Source organism: Callospermophilus lateralis, chromosome 11, assembly GCF_048772815.1.
Source record: "Callospermophilus lateralis isolate mCalLat2 chromosome 11, mCalLat2.hap1, whole genome shotgun sequence".
Taxonomy (NCBI): Eukaryota; Metazoa; Chordata; class Mammalia; order Rodentia; family Sciuridae; genus Callospermophilus; species Callospermophilus lateralis.
In genome coordinates, this window is record NC_135315.1 from 43,397,669 (window position 1) to 43,423,632 (window position 25,964).

At 36.0% G+C, this 25,964-nt stretch overlaps 1 protein-coding gene across 1 annotated transcript in view; it reads right to left on the minus strand.

The window, feature by feature from the left end:
• The window catches only part of Blmh (bleomycin hydrolase), a 46,565-nt gene that overhangs the window by 16,475 nt on the left and 4,126 nt on the right, over positions 1-25,964 (minus strand). The window contains exons 4-11 of the mRNA XM_076869806.1: positions 25,792-25,933; positions 25,119-25,207; positions 22,515-22,607; positions 9,872-10,027; positions 8,893-9,051; positions 8,678-8,745; positions 7,327-7,444; positions 2,451-2,520 (exon numbers count right to left, since the gene is read on the minus strand). Of these exons, the coding sequence (XP_076725921.1) occupies positions 2,451-2,520; positions 7,327-7,444; positions 8,678-8,745; positions 8,893-9,051; positions 9,872-10,027; positions 22,515-22,607; positions 25,119-25,207; positions 25,792-25,933 (895 nt within the window). The remainder of the gene's footprint in view (positions 1-2,450; positions 2,521-7,326; positions 7,445-8,677; positions 8,746-8,892; positions 9,052-9,871; positions 10,028-22,514; positions 22,608-25,118; positions 25,208-25,791; positions 25,934-25,964) is intronic.

Genomic DNA, 25,964 nt, shown 5'->3' on the forward strand with positions numbered 1-25,964 from the left:
GAGATGAAACAGGAGCTACAGAGGGTCATCTGGAACAAGAGAAAAACAACTTTCTCTTGTATCTTATGTTTACTACAAGTAATCAAATCTTTTCAATTTAAGATAAGCATTCATTTCTCATTTCTTAACTACCACTAATTTATAGATATCACTAACTATGAGTTACTTTTAATTTTTTTTTGCTAAAGGTTTAGAATGCCTCTCTACCTGATACACCAATGTGTACTTGTCTCAAAATGAAATTCACCTTATATGAAATCACACTTTTAAAAATACTGCATTCTGGGGCTGGAGTTGTAGCTCAGTGGTGGAGTGCTTGTCTTGAATGCATGGAGCCCTGGGTTCGATACTCAAGACCACATAAAAATAAATAAATAAAAATAAAGATATTGTGCCTATCTACAACAACAACAAAAAATTAAAAAAAAAAATAATGCTGCATTCTGAGCTGGGGTTGTAGCTCAGAGGTACAGCACTTGCCTCACACATGTGAATCTTTATGTTCAATCCTCAGTACCACATAAAATAAATACATATAATGATACTGTGTCCATTTACAACTAAAAAATATTTTTAAAAATGCACTCTAATTCATAATAGTGAATTTAATAAGCACCCCTATAATCACAGAACAATTACAGAAGTCACCGAAGGGGTAAATGCAACTATTTGATGATGCTTAAGAGAACTGCATGAACAGCACTTACATTTGTTTACATAAACACTGAGCTGCTGAGTTTCATAGCAGCTCCCAGGGACCGTTAGCCAAAATCTATCAATGATCTTTTCATGGGGAGATGAAAAGATTTGGAATGACAGATTAAATGACCTTTAGATTTTGGCCATCATATCAGTGCCGTGCTGCTCAATCAGCACAATAAAGTCCTGTCAAGTTCACAACTCAGGCTAACAGGCTATTCTAAGACAGCAGTTTCAGCACGAGCAACAGAAACCTCAACTGCTCACTTCCAAGCACCCTCTTCCACTTTAACCTTGAAATCCTAGGGACTTGAAGAACATGGTTGGAAAATCACTATACTAAACATAGAGGAGAAAAACAGCAAAGCGGAATTAAGATCTCTATTTTTTTTTTCTTTTTCTTTTATTTTAAAGAAAATGTCTGGCTGATTTCTCTTGGGTAAGATACATGCTGGAGTTTGCTTCCAAGTGTCTGTGTATCTCACTTCTCTGGTTTCCCTACCCATTTCCTCCCAATCTTCTAATTAGTCTAATAAAACATGGTTAATGTGGCTTTCCCAGCTAGAATCCATTGAATAAGAATAAGAAATATGGACTCTGGGAAAGAGCTGGCTATAAAACACCATCAGTAAATAGCTCAAGTGCATACACTACTGTAGCCGCCACTTAGGGTTTGAAACCCTAAACACTAAAGCATAAAACTTCCTTTAAAAAGCTTTTATCTATTAAAAAACAATCTTTAAAAGTAGATGCCCTAAACTATTAATCAATAGTGATCTTTGAGTGGCCAGACTGTAAACCAAATTTTTTTTTTCCCTCATGGTACTGGGGATTAAACCCAGTGCCATTTTATCAATGAGCTATATTTCCACTTCTATTTTTTTTTGAGACAGATATGATATTACTAAGTTGCAGCAGTTGGCCTCAAATTTATGATCCTCCTGCCTCAGTCTCCTAAGTGGCTGAGATTATACACGTGTACACTATCATGCCTGGCAAAATTTTTTTCTTTTTATTATTTATATTTTAAAAATTTCTACAACTCATACATTACCTTTTTTTGTTTAGCTTAGTTATTATACTTTATTTATGACTTCTACCACAGTTTTGATTTCTCAGTTTCAAAAAGTTGCAGACTGGGGCTGGGGCTGTAGCTCAGTGGTAGAACACCTGCCTTACATGTATGAGGCACTGGGTTCGATCCTCCTCAGCACCACATAAATCAATAAAGATATTGTGCCCATAAAAAATAATACATATTTTTTTTAAAAAGTTGCATATGGTAGCTGAAGTGTTTTTTCTTCTTTATGCTTTACAAGTTTCAAGGTGTCCTAAAAAATACCTGAAGAAAGTTTCCTGATAATCCCATTCTCCCACTTGAAGGCTTCTTCCTGAAGTGCTGGTGCAGTATATGAAAATGCACCAAATGCCATATGGCCAGCATCCTAGCAAAGGGCACTCAGCCTCCTCATCAGCCAAGGAGATTCTGTTACAAAGCAGTCTAGCACAGTCAGCATGTCTGGAACAAATGCCACTACAGACTGGTCTCAGAGTCAACCTGGGAGTTCAGCATGCCATCTTGGTCATAGAAACCCTGGGGCAAACCAGATCCTCTTATTTTTCTGTAGAATAGTTTAGCAAATGGGTGTAATTACCAAAAAATCCACTATACTACAGTAGCTTTACACCCAGATAGGTGGAGTAGAGCAGACCTCAATCACAGGAAGTTAGTATTTCAATATTACGCTCACCTTTGTGGCCATGGTCTTCACCCCATGAATTTTCCACTCTCCATTTCACAAATACACCATCCTGATCATCCTGTAAAAAAGCAGATGACAGTATAAAATCTGAAACTAGATTTCCCTTCCTAGGGATGGGGAGTGTCATGCAATTTTAGCTCTTTTGCGGCCACTCAGAATAAAACAGCCTGCTCTACACAGCTATGATGTACATGATCAGAGCCATATTTCTTCTACTATCACTAAAAGGATACTCCAAAAGAGTAGAGTTTGAATCTCTTGGGATAAAAATACAATAAAACTAATAAGGCAATAAATACTATCTTCTCATTTACATTCTATTCTATACAGAAAATAAATGTAAAAATGCTGCTTGGCTAGGAAAATAAAAATTACTTTTATTAAATTACTATAAGCAATGAACACCATTTGAAGCCAAGGACTCTTGCTTTTAATCAATCAGAATTCCCTGAAAAGGCATCCCATTGCATTTATTTTAGAAAAAATTCTAAGACTTGTTCAGAATTTTTAAAAAAACAAAATAAACATATTCTCATCATAATACCTGATTTTCTATTTAGAGAAACCAAGTAATGATACTCTCTTAAGTGTGTTCTTTTACTGATTCAGTTATACATATATTGAATTTAATATAACAGAGATTGAATGGCAAGGCAAAAATAAAAAGATCATTTTCATAAACAAAACCCAGGTGGTTCTACTGTTATCCCTCTTCTATCTTTATTAATAAAATAAGCTCAATTTTCATCTTCTTAAAGGGACAGCGATACTCATCATGATAACTTACATTTGTAGCTTTTATTATAATGACAGAGAAAAGGACAAAAGGAAGGCTCCATTTGGGAAAAGACTTTTCTCTGTCACATTTACCCAGAACATTTGCTAATGTCAAAACAACTTAAATCTTCATAGCACAAGAAGAGTGTTGAGCCTTGTATTACCTCCTAATGATTTCATCTGTCAACTCCCACTTGCATATCACTGCATGATGAGTCTTATCTACCTGGAATTTGGTTTCCTTTGGCTTTGCTGACCTGAACTCTCTACTCTTAGCAATTTTCTTAGATTTCATTATTTTCAGTCTCAGATTCAGCCAACAAAGAAACCCACAAGTTTCACACACTCTTATCAGTACACTAACAGCATTAAACTATACATTCTGAGGCTGGCATACTAAATGTCTGTTTTGGCTTTTAATTTTACTCATTGTAGTCCATCTTCACTTTCCTTTTAAATATTACCATTAAAATCTATCTCACCTAGGGGCTGGAGTTGTGGCTCAGCAGTAGAGTGCTCACCAGCACATGCAAGACGCTGGGTTCAATCCTCAGTACCACATAAAAATAAATAAAATAAAGGTATTGTGTCCAACTACAACTAAAAAAAATATTAAAAAAAATCTATATCACCTAAAGTCATTTATTTGTTATCATAAGTCTGAAAATGCTTATTATTCTTTACTTAGCCAATGAATTCTTATATGACCTAGATTAAGTTGTTCTTTGGACCTGCAAATCAAGAATGATAATACCTGCACCTCCTACATAGGGATTCTATGAAATTAGAAGCCAAGAAAGAATATTGCAGAAGTAAAGCTATTATTATGCACGAGATAAGTGCATTACTGTATTACTTTTGTTGTTGCACCAGGGATTGAAACCAGGTGCACTTTACCACTGATTTACATCTCTAACCCTTTTTATTTTTTATTTTGAGTCAAGGTCTCGCCAAGTTGCTTAGCCCCCAACTAAATTGCTGAGGCTGGCCTTAAACTTATGATCCTCCTGCCTCAGCTGGCAAAGTTGCTGGGATTATAGGCATGCACCACCATGCCTGCTATTAAAATGTATTTCAAATTAGTTTTAGTGGTCAAAACTCTTAGTGGGGGGAAAAGAAATATTGCAATATAAAATTTCAGTTATCATATAAATTCTACTTTATACTACTAGTATGAACCATACCAAATAACAGAAATTTCAAAGAAAATGATGTAGAGTATTAATGATTTTTATTTCTGAATAAAAATATAAATAACAGGAATAGAAAATACAGAAAATTGAAATTATCTTGGAAATTACAACAGGTTTCTTTGCCTTTTTAAAAATATTTATTTTTTAGTTATATGTGGACACAATATCTTTATTTTATTTTTAAAAAAAGTGCTGAAGATTGAACATAGTGCCTCATGCATGCTAGGAGAGTGGTCTACCTCTGAGACACACCCCCAGCCCCTCTTTATCTTTTTAAAAATCAGCCCCCTATATAATGTAAAATTTTAACTTAAGGGACTTTTTAAAGTTTAACTACAAATCCACTGAATTTTATAATATAGCAGATCTGAACATAAATATGAACAAATTATCTATAATAATTAATTCATGAAAAATTCCTCCCGCTGTTTGCTTCTAATGCCAAAAGGGCACCCTTATTTAAAATCCCTTTTGCTTGGCATGATGACACATGCCTTTAGTCCAAGCACTTGGGAGGCTAAGGCAAGAGGATTGCTTAAGCCCACGAGTTGAATCCAAGGTTTGAGATCAGCCTGGGTAACACAGTGAGACATCACCTCAAAAAACAAAAATAACAAACAAAACCCAAAAAGTTGGAATAAAATGGGGAAAAGCTAGTAAAAGACCTTCTAGTGGCGCACCCCTGTAATTCCAGCGACTTAGGAAGATGAGGCAAAAGGTCTTCAAGTTGGAAGGCAGTCTCTGCAACTCAGGGAGGCTCTAAGCAACTTAGCAAGATTTTGTCTCAAAATAAAAAATAAAGTCAGGCACAGATGTGATAGCACATGCCTGTAATTCCAGTGGCTTGGGAAGCTTGAGGCAGAAGTATTGTGAGTTCAAAGCCATAATTAGGGCCTCAGCAACTTAGGGAGGTCCTAAGCAACTCAGTGAGATCCTGTCTCTAAATAAGAATATATAAAAGGGGGTTGGGATTGTAGCTCAGTGGTAGAGCACTAGCATGTGTGAAGCATTGGGTCTGTTCCTTAGCATCAAATAAAAATAAATAAATAAAGATATTGCATCCATCTACAACTAATAATAATAATTACTATAATAATAAAATGTGACCACCAAACACATTTAAAAAAAGAATATAAAAAAGGGTTGGAGATGTGGCTCAGTGGTTCATCACCCTTGGGTTCAATCCCTGGTACCAAAAGTAAATTTAAAAAATAATTAATTAATTAATAAAAATGCCTGGGTATGGTGGAACATTCCAGTAACTTTGGAAGCTAAGGCAGGAGGATCCCAAGTTCAAAGTCAGCCTCAGCAATTCAGTAAGACCCTAAGCAACTCAGGGAGACCCTGTCTCAAAATAAAAAATAAAAGGGCTAGGGGCGTGACTTAGTGGTTAAGTACCTCTGGGTTCAATGCCCACTATCCTCCTCCCCCAAAGTAATGTAAAATAAAAAGGTATACCTCAGTGGTAAAGTATCCCTGGGTTCAATAATTTGTACTTTTTATTTTGTTTTTATTAAAATGTGAGAATTTTATGAAGTTGGGGTAATAAGATTTTTAAATCACCTTCTGTTCTTCTGAAATGATTTTTCATGATCTACAAAGATAATACCAATTATGCTCCCCACATTTTTTTGTTTCGTGGTATGAGAATATCACTAACCAGAGCTGAAAAGAAATAATGATGAAGAAAACAGCTCCATGGTTTATTAAGATCTCAACTTTCATATTTATTTATTTTCAGTATTTTTATTTTACATTTGTGTGGTGCTGAGGATCAAACCCAGTGCCTCATGCATGCTAGGTGAGCACTCTACCACTGAGCCATAACCCCAGCCCTTATATTTATTTATGAAAACTATAGGACAATTAGGAAATATCAGCACAGGATTTGCCTAATTAGTTCAGGATACTTTATAAATCATACTATGTGTAATCTCATGTAAAACTGAGACTATCTCAGAATTCTAATAGTTAAAGCCCTACTTAGTACAAATATAATTAAGATTTCCTTACGATCAGGTTTTAAATGGGAGAGAGTCAAGGATCTACATTCTATGAAGTCAGCAGGATACTGTTAAGTGAAATAACTGGAAGAGGTGGGAGGAAGTTACAGAGAGAAAACTCCATCCTACTCACAATTTTGCCTACAGATTACATAAAACAAATCAGAACTCTAGGTAGGCTAGAAGAATTAAAATAACTCAAAGATTAAACAAACAAACAAACAAAAAGTCCCTGGGTATAGGAGTAAAATATTGATTCTATACCCTGAAAGTAGGGAGCTTATTTGTGAAAGAAAAATTTTGGTTGTTTTTTTCCAACACTGTATCCTAGAAATAGTAATATTACTATTCAAAATATTTCATAACAAATTTGAACTACTTTATTTGAAATTTGAACTCCAATTTCCTCAAGATCTGCATAAATCCAGTAATATGCATGGAATCCACAAATTATTATTATTAACATCTTACCACAAGAAAAACTGACTAACAAATGCAAGGAAGATATGAACACATTCAGGGGATATTCAGTGAGGCACTGGGTTAGTCTCAGCACTGCATATAAATAAATAATTTATAAAAATAAATCCTTATAAAAAGATCAGTTATCTTCTCCTAAGTTCCTCTGATGACCTTTCTTCACACCAAGACCTTTCAAAGTTACAGAAAAGCAGTTACTTTCTTACTCGCTACTGACCCAAATTCTGCTCTCATGGGAAGTTCCTATTTTTATTACAAACCCCAAGTGACACAGGTACAATGTCTTACTTGGAAGCTAACTTTTAACAGAAATCATATACACCATGAATGAAGCTCTGCTGGATAAGCAGTCTGCAGAAGAATGTGGCTCCATCTGTGCAAACACTGCAGTGGGCATGCTGAGGGTCCTACCTTCTCTGAGAAAGCAGTGAAGGCCATGGCGTGGGTCATAAGTGACTCACCAAAAGCCAATCTCTCGGCTTTATTCATGTTCTTCAAAGAGACGCCAAACACTAACTCATGGTCATAGCTGTAAAAAGAATAATAGTATAAAATAAAGGTACTACAATGATGGCTTCCAACTATAAAAGGAATGAAATAGAAACCAAAGAGGCTCAACAGCTCCAAACAAATACAGGATTATCAAATTGTAGTTTTTCACAGAAAATATGGCATATGCAAAATTTAGCCTCTCAAAGGGATTCTCTTCTTAATGTATCACATGAGTATGAAGAAAATATGCAATAATTAAAGATAAATTCCCGGTGCTGGGATTGTGACTCAGTGGTAGAGCGCTTGCCTAGCATGTTTGAGACACTGGGTTAGAGTCTCAGCACCCCATATAAATAAATAAAATAAAGATCCACTGACAACTAAAAACTACCAAAAAAAAAAAAAAAAGATAAATTCCCTATATCAAATGTTAACAAGATCAGTTTGTATTGTCATTTTGGCAAGAAAAAAAAATTTTTTTTTAAGTAAAAAAAGCTTTTGAAGAAACTTCTTAAAAAAGTGTTCTCTTTTGGGCTCACAGAACCACCCAGTTTATGAATTCATTTAAACCACTGTTGACTGTGAAATTTAAATAAACAATGCCAAATATATTGGAGACTGTTTTTAAAATTAAAACAAAACAAAAAAAAACCTCATTGATTTCCTCTTTAAGTAATTTCTTTTCTCTTGTTAACCCTCAAGATATTTACTCAACTTCCTTGTAACAATTACTTGTAAGTAATAACTCTAAAATATTTTAGCAGTTAAGGAATCTTGTATGAGTTAATCTGCAAATGAGCCTTCAATGTCATAAAGGACAGAAGAAATGCTTTAAGGTATGTACGTGAATTACTCCTACTTGTCAAAAAGACAAAATACACAAAGCATCAAAATAAGAAAAGCAGTTTAAAAAGGTACAATTAGCACCCAAGAGCTCTGAAAAACCTTTCATTACATTCCCAAGTGCACTGAGAAGATATACACAGTAATCAATTGTTCACTTTTTCTCAAAAGTCTTTCTTACATGAAATAACTTTTTAGAAAGACCAGTGGCTTCTGCTAAAATATGATCTTGATTTCCTGGGATAGTCCAGTTAAGTGTATGAAGTTTCTGCTATGAGACCTCAAATGTACAGGATGCAAAGAAAGAGACCTGCCCTTAGAGTAACCTTAATCTTTGGATAACCTCAGCAGAGTCATTTTGTACCAAGAATGACTCCAATAGCAACAACCCACAAATAACTTTCTATTTTAAATTTCCTGCACTCACACATTCATGTCACTGAGGCCCAGCTTGCCATTGAAGTGTTTTCCAACATCACAGCCAAACCACACAGCCTAGAAATAAAAGAGGAAGAAAATAAGTCAACATAGATCCTATTTTCCTATTATACCAAAGTAGTAAAAGAAGGCATTTTAACTCCAATGTGGAAGACAAAAAAAAAAACAAAAAACAAACAAAAAAAACAAACAAACAATACCAACCTCTCCATCTTTGATGGAAGCAGCAACCATCTTTTTCAAGAAGTCAATAGGCTGGTTGTTATATAGAGTTTTTCTCCCTCCAACCATATTGCTTAAGTAGTCTACCGTGTAGAGTTTGTTGTACTTGTGCTGGGGCCGTGGGTCATTCACGAAACATATCTTTTGAGATCAAGAACACGCTGATTAGAGCACAAAACCAAGAATGTAAAGCAACATAAATTTTTCCTTTTGACTCATGTGTACATCAAGTTCATCACCTCTACTTATAAGAATAAGCACTACAGTCACACTGTAGAAGAGAAACAAAAGAATGGCAAAATACATGTGAGAAAAGTCCTTATATATTCTAATTAGTGTGAGGGACACATTTGGGAGCTGCATCTCCTAATTTTTCCTATTGGCAATTACTGCCCCAAAACTAATTTTGAAAAACCATATGCAATGGAGTCCATCACTCTAAGGTCCATGCTTTCCAGTTATAAAGCAGGCTCAATACCCAGCAATGTTATTTGCTTGGAAGAAAGCGAAGAAGGCAAAAAAGCAAGGAGGTTCTGTTAAGTCATGTTACTAGGCAGATCAAGAAGACAGGAAGGGACAATTGCTCCTCCAACAAGGAAGTTCCCATAGGGGCTTGCAGTATGGAGATGCTCTGAATCCATAAGAAACATCCAATACACTTTCCTTTTGTCTTTGCCTCTGAGAAAGACTCCCAACCCAAATCAGGGGAGCATGTGAGAGTTAAACTGCTTAACTACAGTCAAAAAAGTCTCTGAAGATGAACACCGGGGAAAGGTGAGAGACTGTAACATGACCGACTTTATTAGGCACATATAATACTTCAGAGGAAGGGAAATAAAAAGTTTATTTAGTATCTAGTTTGATGACCATGCATGTTTACTCGAGAATCTTGTAAGCTTTCTTTATAGTCAAGAGGCATTTGAAAGTAAACAGCCAGTGGCTGCCAGTGCCAGCATCCAACCTTATCTTCCATATTGAAGAGCGGCTTAACATGTTCTCTGTAAAACTCCAAGGGTGTTATGGGGCCAATCTTGTGATAATTTTTATCTTTGTCTCGATACTCCCAGGTGAATGTCTCTGGTGGATTACCCAAACAGATGCACACCACACGGAATATCTGGAAGAGGGATGGAGAATGAATAAGTAATGGCTATGAGGAAGTGTTTTTTTAATCTAAGAGGAAGAACTTTTTACCTTTTCATTTTTCTCAAGCCTGGAAAACACGAGAAATTGGCTAAATTCAAGTCAGAAATTTCCCAGAAATCTAATACTGCTCTAAAATTTGTTAAGTTGATGTTCTGGATTTGATATCAGCCAACATGTAAGTTCTCAAATAAACACTCTGAACAATGTAATTTTGAAATGTTAATATTTAGAGCTTAGTACTTGCCCTGTAAATTAAACTTCCTTAGCTAAGAAACTGCCCACCATTGATACCCAATCGGATCTCAGTAGTTCTTCTACTGATTAATTTAAGTGACAAAATAATTTATAATGGATTTCCTTCTCTTTATGCATTGAGGCTTTCCTCTGATTGTGACTTTTTTGCCCTAAGAAACTTAACAAGACCCTATCTCAAACAAAAAACAAAAACTAAAATGTTGGGGATATGACTCAGTAGTTAAGCACCTCTGGGTTCAATCCCTGCTACCAAAAAAAAAGTCTAGTAGTATGATGCTGTTTCATCTTTCAACCAAGGTAGTAAATATCATCCCCCTTTTTACAGATAAGAAAACTAAGGTTCAGGGACATAAATAACTTTCCTGAAGTCACAAAGCCAATAAATGGCAAATTAGGATTTGAACTTTTAGGTTGGATTTCAATGCTGTTTCAAAAAAAAAAACTATGAATTTACCACTTACTATTATTTTCTGCGCCTCATACAACTTATCTTCTATAAAAGAATATAAACTTCTTAAGAATAAGGACCCATCATGGATATTTTGTGTTCCTTTTAGCATCTAGCACATGCTATGTATATGACCTGGATAAAATAAGCAAATCTGGGGGCTGGGGTTGTGGCTCAGCAGTAGAGTGCTCACCTATCATGTACAAGGCCCTAGGTTCGATCCTCAGCACCACATTAAAAAAATTAAATTAAATTAAAAAAACCAAAAAAAACCCCAGCAGGTCTGGTTCACTCTCTACATATAATGATAAATAATTTTAGAAGCATCACTTGCTTCAAGTCACTTCCCTATTGAAAAATCCCATAATACTTCTTCATTATCTCCCACAAATCCAAACTCCATGACTTAATTTCTTACATTTTTCCTTCAATGTATATTCAGTAATTATGTAAAGTGCACTAATCTTAAATGTACAGCTCAAATTGATTAAAAAAAATTATTTTTAGTTGTTGCTAGACATTTTATTTATTTTTATGTGGTGCTGAGGATCGAACCCAGTGCCTCACACACGCTAGGCAAGTGCTCTACCACTGAGCTACAACCCCAGCCCTCAATTCAACTTTAATATACATATATACCCTATAACCATCATTCAAATCAATATATGGAACAGATAGGAAAAGGCTTCTTGGTTCCTTTGCAGCAAATAATCCACAACTTTCCCAAAAACCCCATTTTGATTTCTATAACCATGGATCAGGTTTTCCCTCAGTACTGGAAATTGAACACAGGTATACTCTATATATCTCCAGCCTTCTTTTTTTTTTTTTTTTTTTTTTAAACAGGGTCTCACTAAGTTCCCCAGGATAGGCAAATAGCAGCTGGGATTACAGGTACCACTAAGCCCAGCTAACCATGGATCAGTTTTGCATATTCTTTAACTTTGTATACATGGAATCACAGAGCATATAGTCTCTTTGGTGTCTGGCTACTATTGGTTGGCTGACATATCTGTGATATTCACTCAACGTTGCTGTGGGTTTAAGCAATATGATTTGTTGGTACTGGGGATTAATCCCAGGGACACTTTAACACTAAGCTATATGCTCAGTCCTGCTTATTTTTTATTTTAAGACAGGGTCTTGCTTAGTTGTTGAGGCTAGCCTCAAACTTGGAGAGCCTCCTGCCTGAGCCTTCTGAGTTGCTGGGATTACAGGTGTATACTACAGCACCTAGCTAACAATTTGTTCTTTTTTATTTTTTAGTTGTAGTTGGACACAATACCTTTTTTTTTCTTTTTTAATTTTTATGTGGTGCTGAGGATCGAACCCAGGGCCTTACATGTGCCAGGCAAGCGCTCTACCACTGAGCCATAACCCCAGCACAGCAGTTTTTTAATTTTTTAGTTTCAGGTGGACACAATATCTTTATTTTTTTATTTTTATGTGGTGCTGAGGATAGAACCCAGTGCCTTACGTATGCCAGACAAGCGTACTACCACTTGAGCCACATCCCCAGCCCCCTAGTACAGCAATTTGTTCTTTTTTTTTTTTTTTGGTTATAAATGAACACAATATCTTTATTTTGTTTATTCATTTTTATGTGGTGCTGAGGATTGAACCCAGTACCTCACATGTGCAAGGCAAGCGCTCTGCCACCGAGCCACAATCCCAGCCCAGCAATTTGTTCTTTATGGCTGTGATTCTAAATGTTTACTAACTTAGAAAAGATATTATGCTTGCCTTTCATCTTCTGTTTTCTAAGACAGAACCTTTATTAGGATTTACTATGTGCTTTATAAGCCTGAACAGCTGGTCCACAAATCACCTCTTTTAATGTTGTCCTGTCAGATTGGTTTCTAATACAGAAAGAAAGAGGCAAGGCAGCACATAAGCATCTGTGACTGAGTTACTCTTGGGCCAGAGAGTCATTCTGTATTTGCTTAGCACCAAAGCTACAAATAAGAACTTTAGGAATCTGTTATTATGAGAAAGACACTGACTCTGGTAACTATGGTCAGTGACAATGAAGGTGTATAGTTAGAATATATTTAGAGTAGGAAGGATTTATAGACTAATACTATATACTACTAATAATATTTTCAACTATTAATTATTGTCACATACATATGTGTATATATGTTCATGAAACCATTTTGATAAATTCTCAGTTATCCAAGAATGCTAAATCAATGACCTGACCAAAAGAAGGGGGAATCTAAGGCCAGGCCCAATGATGATTAAGAAAACTAAGTGAATATCTATCTGTTTACTTTTAAATATACTTTAAAGATAGATATGAATGTTTTCTACTATAGTTTTCATAGTATCTTATTGTGCATTTGACTCCCTGCTTTAGGTAAAAAGTATTAAGTTACCCCCTTCTTCTCTCAAAAAAAGCAACAGAGGGGCTGGGGAAGCAGCTCAGAGGTACAGTGCTTGCCTAGTTTACACAAGGTCCTGGGTTCTAGCTCTAGCACCATTATTAAAAAAAAAGAAAAAATAGCATTAGAGGAATTCACATTTTGTTTCTGCTATTTAATGAATTTTATGGTGAATCCTTTTGCAAAACAACATTTAGCCCTACTGCATATGCTTTATAAATCTGAATTTTATCAAATATACATTTAAGATATATGTGAGGATAAAAGTGACATTCCTTCCTCTTAGATTCTGGTAAAACTCTGTAACTTGAAATATGTGGCTTTGTTTTATATTATTTGTTTACCACAACTGTAAATTATCCAAACATTCATATTTAAATCAGTTTGTAACACGTTGGAAGGAATATTTGACTATGAATCAAATAACAATACTCTTTTTTTCCCTCTAGGGATTGAACCCACAGCCTCACTTATGCTAGGCAAGCACTCCACCCCATTGAACGACATCCCCAACCTTCAAATATAGTTAGTTAACTAAACTCTGACTAAAAATCTCCTAAAGTATAATCTCCAAGGTCCTGGCACTACATTTTCTTGAAAAGAAACTGCTTTTCTGAAATAACATTGCTTATTCTCAATGGTACAAGCCATCAGTGCGCTTTAGATATACAAGTCTGCTCTCTAGTGGGTAACACAGGAATGTCATCTGCTTCTCACAAAATGCACTTGGCATTCAGGACAAAACAAAAGATACTGGCTATTGAACACAAGTCAATATAGAGAATTGAATAAAATAATAGAACAACCATAATCTCAGTATACTTTTGATCTTCCTCTCCTTTATTTTTAATTTTATTTTTGGTGAAGTGATGCTTTACCACTGAGGTACATCCCCAGCTACCCCTTTCTTTTTAAATTTTGAGTCAGAGCCTTGCCAAATTACCGAGTCTACCCTTGAATTTGTGATCCTCCTGCTTCAGCCTCCCAAGTGCTGGGATTACAAGTGTGTGCCTCAGCGTCCAGCTCTTTACTTTGTTTTTTTTCCATAACACTTATGAAACTATATAAGCATATTATACTTTCTATATATTTTATCTCTCTCTACTATGAAGTAAATTACACAAAGGTGGGGATTTAAATGTTTTGTTCAGTATTGAATCCCTAATGCCTAGAACGGTGCCAGGTACATGTGAAATATTTACTGAATGTATAACTTGTGATTTCAGATCAAAAGTGTCAGTCCCAACCTAATAAAAAGGTATTAAAACAGAGTAAAGGGGCTGGGGATGTGGCTCAGACGGTAGCGCGCTCGCCTGGCATGCGTGCGGCCCGGGTACGATTCTCAGCACCACATACAAAGAAAGATGTTGTGTCCGCCGAAAACTAAATAATAAATATTAAAAAAAAAAAAAAAAAAAAAAAAACAGAGTAAAGTGGGCAGACTAAGGGAATATGAACTTTCCAAAATGCTGAAATACTGAAGGCAGAGAGATATATGGCATGGTGACAACTGGGAACTGACTGTTTTCCCCCCAACTCCCCAATCTATTTATATAGCTTATAAATGTGGTTTTACAGATTTTGAATTTTTTAAAAAATTAAAACAGAAGACGTCAATGTTTGTAATTATACCTTTAAATACAGATTAATGTAGAAACTTCTAATTTTTTTGACTCACTGAGATCCTTCTCTTGCACCTTTGACTGGAGGTAGGGTCAAGAAAAGCCATGTTGAGATACACTGCATCTACACCTGCCTGTTAGGGCCATATGGCTTCTGATTTTAAGATTGTATATTCTTGCTAATTTAATTGGAAATTTAAACTAATCGTACTATGTGGCTAAGCATATGTAATCCCTTTCTATCAAGGAATTACAACCAATTTAAAAACAATCTCTACCAACTTAAAACCAATCAGAAAAGCTGCCCTTCATATAAAAAAACACGCAATTCCTGTTTCTATTTAAACACATATTGTAGACGGCAGAATATAAATAAGAGAAAAAGGTCTTAACTCTCAAGTCTAATTTTATAAAGGAGCCATACTGAAATGGCCTCTAAAAAATATTTTCCCCTAGCAGATATATTTACTTTAAATGATTTGTGGAAGTCTAAAATGATAAATAATTGAATCAGGATAGGGAAAGGGGGAAGCACAAGACAGAACACGGGGGCGGGGGTGGGGGGATGTACAGTTCCCAATTTAAAAAGACAAACAAATTTGCAATCTGGGACTGAGTCAATTCCCATACTCATGGCTAAATCTGGGAGACAAACAAGAGAGTTAAGTGAGAAGAAAAAGATGCAATAGGTGAAAGTCAGTCACCACTACTGACTTTTAGTGTGAGAACCTTTAAGAGTTATTTTGTTAGGCAGATCAGAAAGGAGGAAATGTTGAAAGTTAGTTTCAAAATAACCAAACTATGGGGCTGGGGTTGTGGCTCAGCAATAGAATGCTCGCCTACATGTGCAAGGCCCTGGATTCGATCCTCAGCACCACATAAAAATAAACAAGTACGTGAAAAAATGTTCATCATCATTAGCAATTAGAGAAATGCAAATCAAAACCACTCTAAGATTTCATCTCACTCCAGTAAGAAAGGCAGCTATTAGGCATACAAACAACAATAAGTGTTGGCAAGGATGTGGGGAAAAAGGTACACTCATACATTGCTGGTGAGACTGCAAATTGGTGCAGCCAATTTGGAAAGCAGTATGGAGATTTTTTGGAAAATTGGGAATGGAACCACCGTTTGACCAAGCTATCCCTCTCCTTGGTCTATACCCAAAGGACTTAAAAACAGCATACTACAGGGACACAGCCACATCAATGTTTACAGCAGCACAATTCACAATACCTAAACTGTGGAACCAACCTAGATGCCCCTCAATAGATGAATGGATAAAAAAATATATGGCATATATACACAATGGAATATTATTCAGCAATAAAAGAGAATAAAATCATGGCACTTGCAGGTAAATGGATGGAGTTAGGGAAGATAATGCTAAGTGAAGTTAGCCAATCCCAAAAAATCAATGCTGAATATTTTCTTTGATATAAGGAAGCTGATTCATAGTGGGATAGGAAGCGGGAACATGGGAGGAATAGACAAACTCTAGATAGGGCAGAGGGGTTAGAGGGGAAGGAAGGAGCATGGGGTTATTAATGATGGAAGGATGTGATCATCATTATTATACAAAGTACATGTATGAAGACATAAATTGGTGTGAATATACTGTGTATACAACCAGAGATATGAAAAATTTGTAATGCATTCCACTGTCATACATAAATAAAAATAAATAAATAAACAATAAACAAGTAAAATAAATGTATGTGTCCACCTACAATTAAAAAATAAATATTAAAAAAAATAGCCCAAACAAACTAGCTGGGCAAGGTGGTACATGCCTATAATCCAAGTGGCTCGGGAGCCTGAGGCAGGATTGTAAGTTCAAAGCCAGACTCAGCAAAAGTGTGGCACTGAGCAACTCAGTGAGACCCTGTCTCTAAATAAAACACAAAATAGGACTGGAGACGTGGCTGGTAGTTGAGTGTCCCTGAGTTCAATCCCTGGTGCCAAAAAAAAAAAAAACAAAAAAAAACTAGGGGTTAGGGATATGACTCAGTGGTTGAGTGCTTGCCTAGCACATATGAGGCACTGGGTTTGAACCTTAGAGCCATATAAAAATAAATACCTAGAATAATGGTATTGTGTCTGCATACAAAATAAGAACAATAATAATAATAATAATAATAATAATAATAAAACTACCCATAAGGGAGCAAAACTGGAAAAACTAAAAGATTTCAGTAATTAGAAACACTATAGAAGTGCAGAATCTTCGAGAATATACATTTTTACTGGCAATATTGGGTTACTGAGAGAGTTCAATGAAGTCTGATGCACTATAAAAATACTAGGTTTTTCTATTATAAAATGCAAAGCTACAAAGCTCTTAAATCATTTATTCCAACTTTTTTTTTTAACTGATGGAGGGACTAGGCTTAAAGATGAAATGACCTACTGATCACAGAGTAGCCACAAAGACACTACAGTGGTCACAGAAAAGCGAAGAATTTTGAAGGCAATTCAATCAAATGCTATGGTTAATGAACCAGCTACAGGAGAGGAGTAAGTGACCTTGATGACTGATACACTGAGAACGAGGAGTGAAGAAATGGCTGCTCTCTACTGCTTCCTGGTGGAGAATGAAAAAAGGGCAAGGATCTGTTTAAAAACAAATGAAACAAAAACCACCTGAGCCCATAAAGGAAGACAGAGAAGTAGATACTTTCTAGGGCATTAAATATATTTTTGACAGAGAATGACATGTAAAGGTACACCCAGATGGTATATGCCTTTCTGTGATGGTAAAGGCAATGTGCTCATGTGGAAAATTAATAGTTCGATAATGATCCTGAGAGTGCTTCTAGAGTAGTATTTGAATCAAAGATACAGAAGTGCACACTATCCTGCCCCTACTCCAGACCTATTCTATCAATCTGCATTTTAATAAGATCCCCAGGTGATTCATATGCACCTTAAAGTTTGAAAGCACTACTTAATAGACCATATCTATTCTTTCCCTCCTCCAAAACCTTCCTCTTCAATATTATTTCTCTCATTCACATTTGTTATTTTTTCCACACACTGGTTCCCTACTGCCCTAACTGCCTAGCAGCATTCTTTCACATATTCAAGACATCCCCATACCACATTACCCAGATATTCCACCTTCCTTGTCCTCCACGTTCAACACATCAGCAAGTCTTGACAGTTTCATTTCCAAAATACACCCTGAAATTGATTCACTTCTCTCCATTCTCACTCTCACCAACCCTACCCAAACTACTATAACCTCTTATCTATGTGACTAGAATTAACTTCCCATCCTGCTGTTATACCATCTATTCTCAAAACATTCAGAGTGAACATACTTTTTTTTTTTTAGTTGTAGTTGGACACAATACCTTTATTTTGTTTATTTATTTTTATGTGGTGCTGAGGATCAAACCCAGTGCCTCACATGTGCAAGGCAAGCACTCTACTGCTGAGCCTAAGCCCCCGCCCCCAGAGTGAACATTTTTTTTCTTTTTTTTAAAATATTTTTTTAGTTGTCAATGGACCTTTATTTTACTTATTGATATGTGGTGCTGAGAATCAAACATAGCACCTCATATATGCTAGGCAAGCTCTCTGCCACTGAGCCACAACCTTAGCCCCAGAGTGAATATTCTTGAAGCAAAAATTAAACCTTAGCTTAAAACCCACAATGCTTACCTCATTTAGAATAAAATGCAGACTCCTTACCATGGCCTATAGGTCCTATATAGCATAAGTTGCTTTCCAGTTCCTCTACAAATTCTGTTATAATCTCTCCCAACCTTGCTTTCCAAGTTCAAGGCACATTGCCTTTTTTCTGTTCCTCAAAATTACCAGCTTTCTCCTATCCTAGGGCATTTGCACTTGATGTCCCCTGCCTGGTATGCTCTTATTACTCATGTCTCAGTTCAGATTTGACCTTAGAAAGGCCTATCCCAATGACCCTACCGATCATCCTATTTTATGTTCTTTTTAATTTTGGGGTGTGTGTGTGTGTGTGTGTGTGTGTGTGTATACAGGGGATTGAACTCAGGGGCACTTGACACTGAGCCATCTCCCCAGCCCTATTTTGTATTTTATTTAAAGACAGGGTCTTACTGAGTTGCTTAGCACCTCGCTTTTGCTGAGGCTGGCTTTGAACTTGCAATCCTCCTGCCTCAGCCTCCCAAACCATTGGGATTACAAGCATGTGCCACCATGCCTGGCCTATTTTATATTCTTTATAGCACATATTGCTATCAGATAATTTCTCAGTAATGTACTTTTGGGGACTGGGGGTGTGGCTCAGTGGTAGAGTGCTTGCTGTGTGCAAGGCCTTGGGTTTGATCCCAGCACCACCAAAAAAAAAAAGAAATAACTAGAAATAAAGAAAATCAAGTAAAGGATATAAACAGTTCTCAGAAATGATGCTTAGCCCCACTCAAAATAAGAAAAATATAAAATGAAACTACAGTGAGATAGCATTTCATATAAGATTGACAAAAATCCTACTGTTTGACAATACACTGCCCCAATAAAACTAAAGGGAAACAGGCTGTATAAGACATTGATGATGACAGTGTGAAGTGGTATAATCCCTGGGATAATCTGGTTTTACATTATCAAAATTATAAATGCATATTCTTTCTGATTAAAAAATTCTGTCTCTAGAAATGTAACCTATAGGTATATTTGCATATATATAAAATTTTATGTATATAAGATTATTTATTACACTATTTTTTTTCAAACAAAATATTAGAAAACATACAGTGTCCATCAATTGGGACCAGTTAAACAAATTATGGTATATTGAGACAATAAAATACAATAAAAAAGAAATTTTTTAAATATGGAAACTCTTTAATATAACTAATTTTGGGTTGGGGTGTGAGCTGGAAGGAAGAACATAGTAGAAAGAAGAATTTTCACTGTATTTATGTTTATGATATAAATTTTTAAATCAAAGAAGTCTTTAAAATAAAAATACAGAAAATTATTCCCTTCCAAGGGAAACTGATTTTGTAGGTCTAGGGCAAGTTCAGTCCAGGCCTAAATAATGTGTTTTTGTTTGTTTGTTTTCTTTTCCTAATATTGGGGATTGAACCCAGGGCTGCTTTGCCACTGATCTATATTCCCAGCCCTTTTCATTTTTTGTATTTTTATCTTTTATTTTTTAGGTTTCAGGGATTAAAGCCAGTACTTTACTACTGAGCCACATCATCAACCCTTTTGAAGACATGGTCTTACTAAATTGCTGATGGCCTCACTAAGTTGCTGAGGCTGGCCTTGAACTTGTAATCCTCCTGCCTCAGCCTTCTGAGGCATGTGCCACCACACACAGCTAATTTTTTATTTTGAGAAAGTCTTGTTAACTTGCAAGGGTTTGCCTTGAACTTCCTCCCACCTCAACCTCCCAAGTTGCTGGGATTACAGGTGTGCACTACTGTCAGGCCTAAATATTGTTTTAAGAGCTAAGAGCCACTGCTATACAATTTCCTAAGTAAATCAAAATGACCCTTCATAGCACTGACAAATATTATTTTTGGTCTCTGTTTTATGTTTGTTTTTAACAGATGGAGTTTCCGTACAGTACACATTAATAATCCTAAAGGGATCTGGAGATGGAAAGGAACACACTGAGAAAACATTGCAATAGAGGTGACTACACTTTTCTAAAACAGATCTACCTTGTCTATCACCTCTACAGAGAATCTGCCCTTCTCTCAGAAAGAATGCCTTCAGCATAAACATTCCATTCAAAGCAATCTGAGCTTCATGGTTGTTCATTTAGTCATCATTTTGACTTGCCCACAAGGCTAAACAAATCAAAGGTACTAATTTGTGGCTTTAAATGAAGCTAGACTCTTCATTACCAGAGAGTCAGGCTCAATAAAGAAGAGTCATTTGGGGAACTGTAAAGATTTAAAAACCGACCACACAGAATTCTGTAGTGAACAGTTTGGGGAGAATCATTACGTAAACAATCCTATAAAACATCTATGCTCAGGACTTGGTAGTGGGAGAAAAAAATGTAAAATATATCTGCCTTAATTCTTATCAGTCACTTGCTCTTCCACTAGTCCTACGATTAGGACATGAATCTTAAATACATTATTAGTCCAAAGATCATTGAAACAAATATCCCAAGCTAATAGAAAGCTTATGTTCTATAAAAAGTATTATCTTGGACCTTTCCCTAACTGTTTGCAGAACTTTCATGCCTGCTGTACTCCCATTATCTTAAAGCATAAATGATGGAAGATTATGTAAGAGATATACCCTGTGCAAGAGATACCATTCCAAGCAGTGAAGGGAAGAGAACTAGTATTTACTAGACTCCTGCTGTGTGCCTTGCATACTTATATTTAATTCCTTATATGACCTCATAAAACCCAATTAGGAAACTATCTTAAATCTCAAATTCAATCTCACATTAACTGAGCTACCCAAGATCATAGAGAGGGAGGGTGAATCTGTAGCCAGATCCTTCCAAGCACCATGGCAGCCCTGTGCCACTGGGCACAAAGAGGTCATCAACTGGGACTGAGGGGCTAGGGTACCAAAAGAGGTGTTTGGGCTGTTAAGTAATAGAATCACAGTTAAAATCCACGTACATCTAACTCCAAAGCCTGTTTTTTTTCTTGCTACACGAAGACATCTTTCTGTAATAGGAACATTTAAGAAGAAAGGCAAATATGAGATAATTTAAATGCTTGTGGTAAATTAAACCTCATATTCATTCAACTGAAAGACAATGTAAGAAGAAAAAGCTATTGTGTCAAGTACTGGGCTAAACATACTACACTTGAACAGAGATCTGAGAGCTTAAGAAACTTGTCCCAGGAGACATGGCTCTTAGGTAAAGAGAAGACTAAAATTCACACAGTCTGACTCCAGAGACTATGCTTTCAACTACTCTTCTATATACTGCCTAAAATTTAAAGGAAAACATTAGTGAAATGTAAGTTTTTTTTCCATTGCAGTGAAAAAAAATTAACCCATTTTAACTTCACAGTCTTAAAAGGTATTCTACTAATGGGCCCAATGGCTGAAAAAGGTTCTTTTCTCAAAGCAATTTCAGTTTCATGTATATTCATTCTGGATATGGACAGTGTAAAGTAATAAAATTTCTTTACTGCTTTGACAATAAATACTTTGACCACCTTATATTTGATGCTTTTTAAGTTTTTCAAAAAGTTTTCAAATACATTATTTTAACTGATATAACCATCAACAGTTCCTCATCTTTATTCCTACAAAAACCCAAAAGTTCTGGCACCTACCCAAGATTCCCCACATCTCATGCCACTGGGTATATAATTCCCTTTACCTGAGATGGTCTTCCCTATTATTTACCTAGTAAATTCTTTCAAAATCTCCCTAGGTACCTTGAGCTCAATGAATTATTCACTCCTCCTCTAAGACCACCAATTCCTTTTTCACATTTTTCAGCATAGGACTTATTTATAGTACAGGATTTATTATAATAATTTATGTGGTTTTTTTCCCCCAAGAGACTGAGCTCCTTAAGAGCAGAAATGGGCTTTCTCATCTTTGTTTCCTCAATTCCAAACTCACAGAGGTGTTCAATATTTAAAAAATGAAGAATGAAGAGCTGTACTAAAATAAAATCAAGTTTAAATCTCAAATTTTTTTAGTGTAAAATAAGTAGTTTCCATTCAATTAAATATTTACTGTAATGACTACACTTTCTATTCAGTTTAACAAATGTTCTGAGTTCTTTAGAAGAATCACAAAAATCCAGATAATTATTATTACCTCCTCCATCATGACGTCCTGTGTAGCTGAGATTTCTCCCTTGGTTGCTCCACTATGTACCAGGTTCCGTAGTCGAATACAGAATTCTCTCATCTATGATAGAAACTTATTCAGTACTCCAATAGTTATCCAAACTGTAAATAAGCCTAATGTATGACCAATGCTAGTTCTATTTTGAGGTATAACTTGGTCAAGACCAGAGCAAAAGTACAGAAGCTAATGTTTTTCCCCAATGAGTCTACTTAAACATACAACAAAAACAAACGAACAAACAAAAAAATACTTTGCATGAGACATGGATTATTCCCAAAGACTGCTAGATGTTTCTGCACTATAATTGACAGTACTCTTTGTATGGACTTGGGAAAAACATGATTCCATAATGCCTTTCACCCTTAGAAAAAGCAAAAAACAAATGATTATGGCACTAGACTTACATATTTTTATTTGGAATTTTATTAGTTGTTCAAATCACCTTCTCTGTCAAATCACTATGAAATGGCTGTGTCAACTTCCAATATAATTTTCAATTTTGTTGCTTTAAATTTTGAGAGATGCCCAAAATAAAGGAGAGTCTGAAATTTAACAGCATGCTAAGGAGGATCTTCCTCACACTCAAAATGAAATCCAAAGTTATGCTACTAATGATCATTTAGCCTTTGGATAAGAATTCCCAGTTTTCTCAGTAGAAAATAACTTACTTCGAATGATGGGGAATATCTGTATTTATTTTAAAAATGTCATCTTTTTCCCATGACAGATCCAATTTTAGCCTCAGAGACAAGGATAGTAGAGTCTCTTAATTCCCAATTCTCAAAACAGATGTCTGGCAGCATCCTTATAGGATTTATAACCTTTCTTGGTAAAATGAGTTATGTGAAAAAAAAAAAGATTCATTAAGATAATTGACACTGAAAAAAACAGTTCAACCTGGGTGTGGTGGCACACATCTTTAATCTCAGCTACTTTGGAGACTGAGGGAGAAGGATTATAAGTTTAAGGCTAGCTTGGGCAATTTCGCAAGACCCTGTCTCAAAATAAAATGATAAAAGTTACGAGAATGTAGCTCAGTAGCGGAGCATTTGCCTAACATGTGTGAGGCTCTAATTCCCAGTACTAAAAGAAAAAAAAAGTTCTGTGATTATATCAAATCTTTAGTGGGCAGATAGATCATATTAATGTGGTCTGGGGAAGACTAAGAACTCAGCATACTCTTTAAAGAAGTCTTGCAAACAGTTCTCTTTAGTTTTACTAGCAAATAAAGCTGTTCCAACCCATCTGTATAAGAACTAAGCAAGAGGCACATATTGAGCATGAGACTTTCCCCGCTGAATATCCATAAGAAAATATTAAAATCAACAGAAAAAAAAGATATAAAAAATTTTTCCAAATCTCAATTATTTTTAAAAACTGTGTACACTGAAATAACCAGAACTCTTTTTAAAAATGAGTTAGGGGCTTCATTTTTTTCTTTTGGTATGAGGGACTGAAGCCAGTAGTGCTTAATCACTGAACCATATCCCCAGCCCTTTTAAAAAAAAAAAAGTTTTGTTTTGTTTTGTTGGTGGGGAAAAGGAAAAAGGTAAAAGGTGTATTGCTTTGTCAGCAAAGGAGAAACACAAGGGACTCCTGTCTTGCCTGTCAGCAGGAATAGGGACTTTTTTGGGGGGCAGGGGGTGGGAGGTATTGGGGATTGAACTCAGGGGCACTCGACCACTGAGCCACATCCCCAGCCCTGTTTTGTATTTTATTTAGAGACAGAGTCTTACTGAGTTGCTTAGCACCTTGCTAAGTTACTGAGGCTGGCTTTGAACTTGTGATCCTCCTGCCTCAGGCTCCACAGCTTCTGGGATTACAGGCAGGAGACCTGCAGAACAGGGGGCTTTTAAAGAGGTGACTCAAAGGCTACATTCCACATGTTCTCTGTTAATTTGGGAGATAGTTATTTCTGGGATCTTCTGGTAGCATCCCAAAGTCTGGATTACTTCATTCCTATGGTGAGGATGTACCCAGGGACAGATAACTCTGCCTAGGATAGGGAAGAAAGGTAATCCTATTTCCCCTGAGATTACGGAGGGGGAGAGATTAGACAGGAGCAGGGAGAGAGGAAGAGAAAGATATGTCCACTTTAAAAATAAGTTGAAGTGGCAGAACAGCAAGGGTTATATTCAAAGCATAAAGTGGACCACTGTCACATTTCCATTTCCCCACTGTCAATTTCTACATTCCATTTCTATGGAAAAAAGGGATGACAACATCTCCAAACTGCTTCCTGCTGAAAAGGGGCAAAGTTGGGGGCAGTAATTTTAAAAAATTTGAGACAGGTTCTCACTTAGTTGCCCACGCTAGCCTTGAACTTGTCATCTTCCTGCCTTAGTATCCCGAATTGTGGGATTCAGGTGTGCACCATCATGCCCAGATATTTTTGTTTTGTTTTTGGGATTGATCCCAGGCTAGACAAGTGCTCCATTGCTTGGTCTGGTCTCCAACTTGCCATCATCTGCCCTAGCATCCCAAGTAATTCAGATTACATGTGTGTGTAAGGTAGAAAAGTTTTAAGGTAAGTACACTAAACTCAATCCTATCCTGCTCCACATGTCATACCTTGTGATTCAGAATATCATTCATGCGTCTGCTTGCCTCTGTTGTATGAGACTCAGGGAAGCATTTCTTAGGGACAACGCCATATTTTTCTAAAAGTAAACAAATTTTAGTGTTCAATAAGGTAAAAGTATACTCTAGTATATACTTTTAGACATTCTGTCAAAACTCTCTATTGCTTTTAAAAACAGGCTATATTTTGCTATTCTAATCTAGAAAATTTAGTGCTTATTATTAATCATATTTTCCACTTACATATTCATCTACCTGTTTTAGAATTAATTCTTTTTGCCTATCATACTTTGCAAAATGCCCAGCTCAAAGAGATTTCTCCATTTGACATTGTCAAACAGTTGCAGCTTAATGTGTGTTTTATTATTTTTATTATGTCAATGGACAAAAGATTTTTAATGCAAAGTTAGTCCTATTTAACATTTCCTTTTTCTTCCTGACCCACCATTCCCAGCTCCTTGTCACTCATTTAAGAAAGGCACTTTATAGATGAGAACGTGAAATAAAGATTCTTATATCTAACTACTTACTCTTCTTGAAGACGAATTCTTCTTTGTATATAACCACCAAAGAAACAGTCTATTCCTAAGTACACTAAAACTCAGCTCAACTCAGCTCAATCAGGCTGAGTTTTAGTTTAGTTTCATTATAGAAAGGCTCTTACCAACAATATTGACAAGCATATCCCATTGCCCACCATCATTTGTAGGATTCATAAGTAAATACTGCACTAGCCTCCCATCCTCAGGCTCTTTTTTCTGGGCTGTGTCCACAAAAGCATTCAAGAAGAAATAACAACGTTCAACCTAGAGTAAGGAAAGATAAATAAAATTTTAA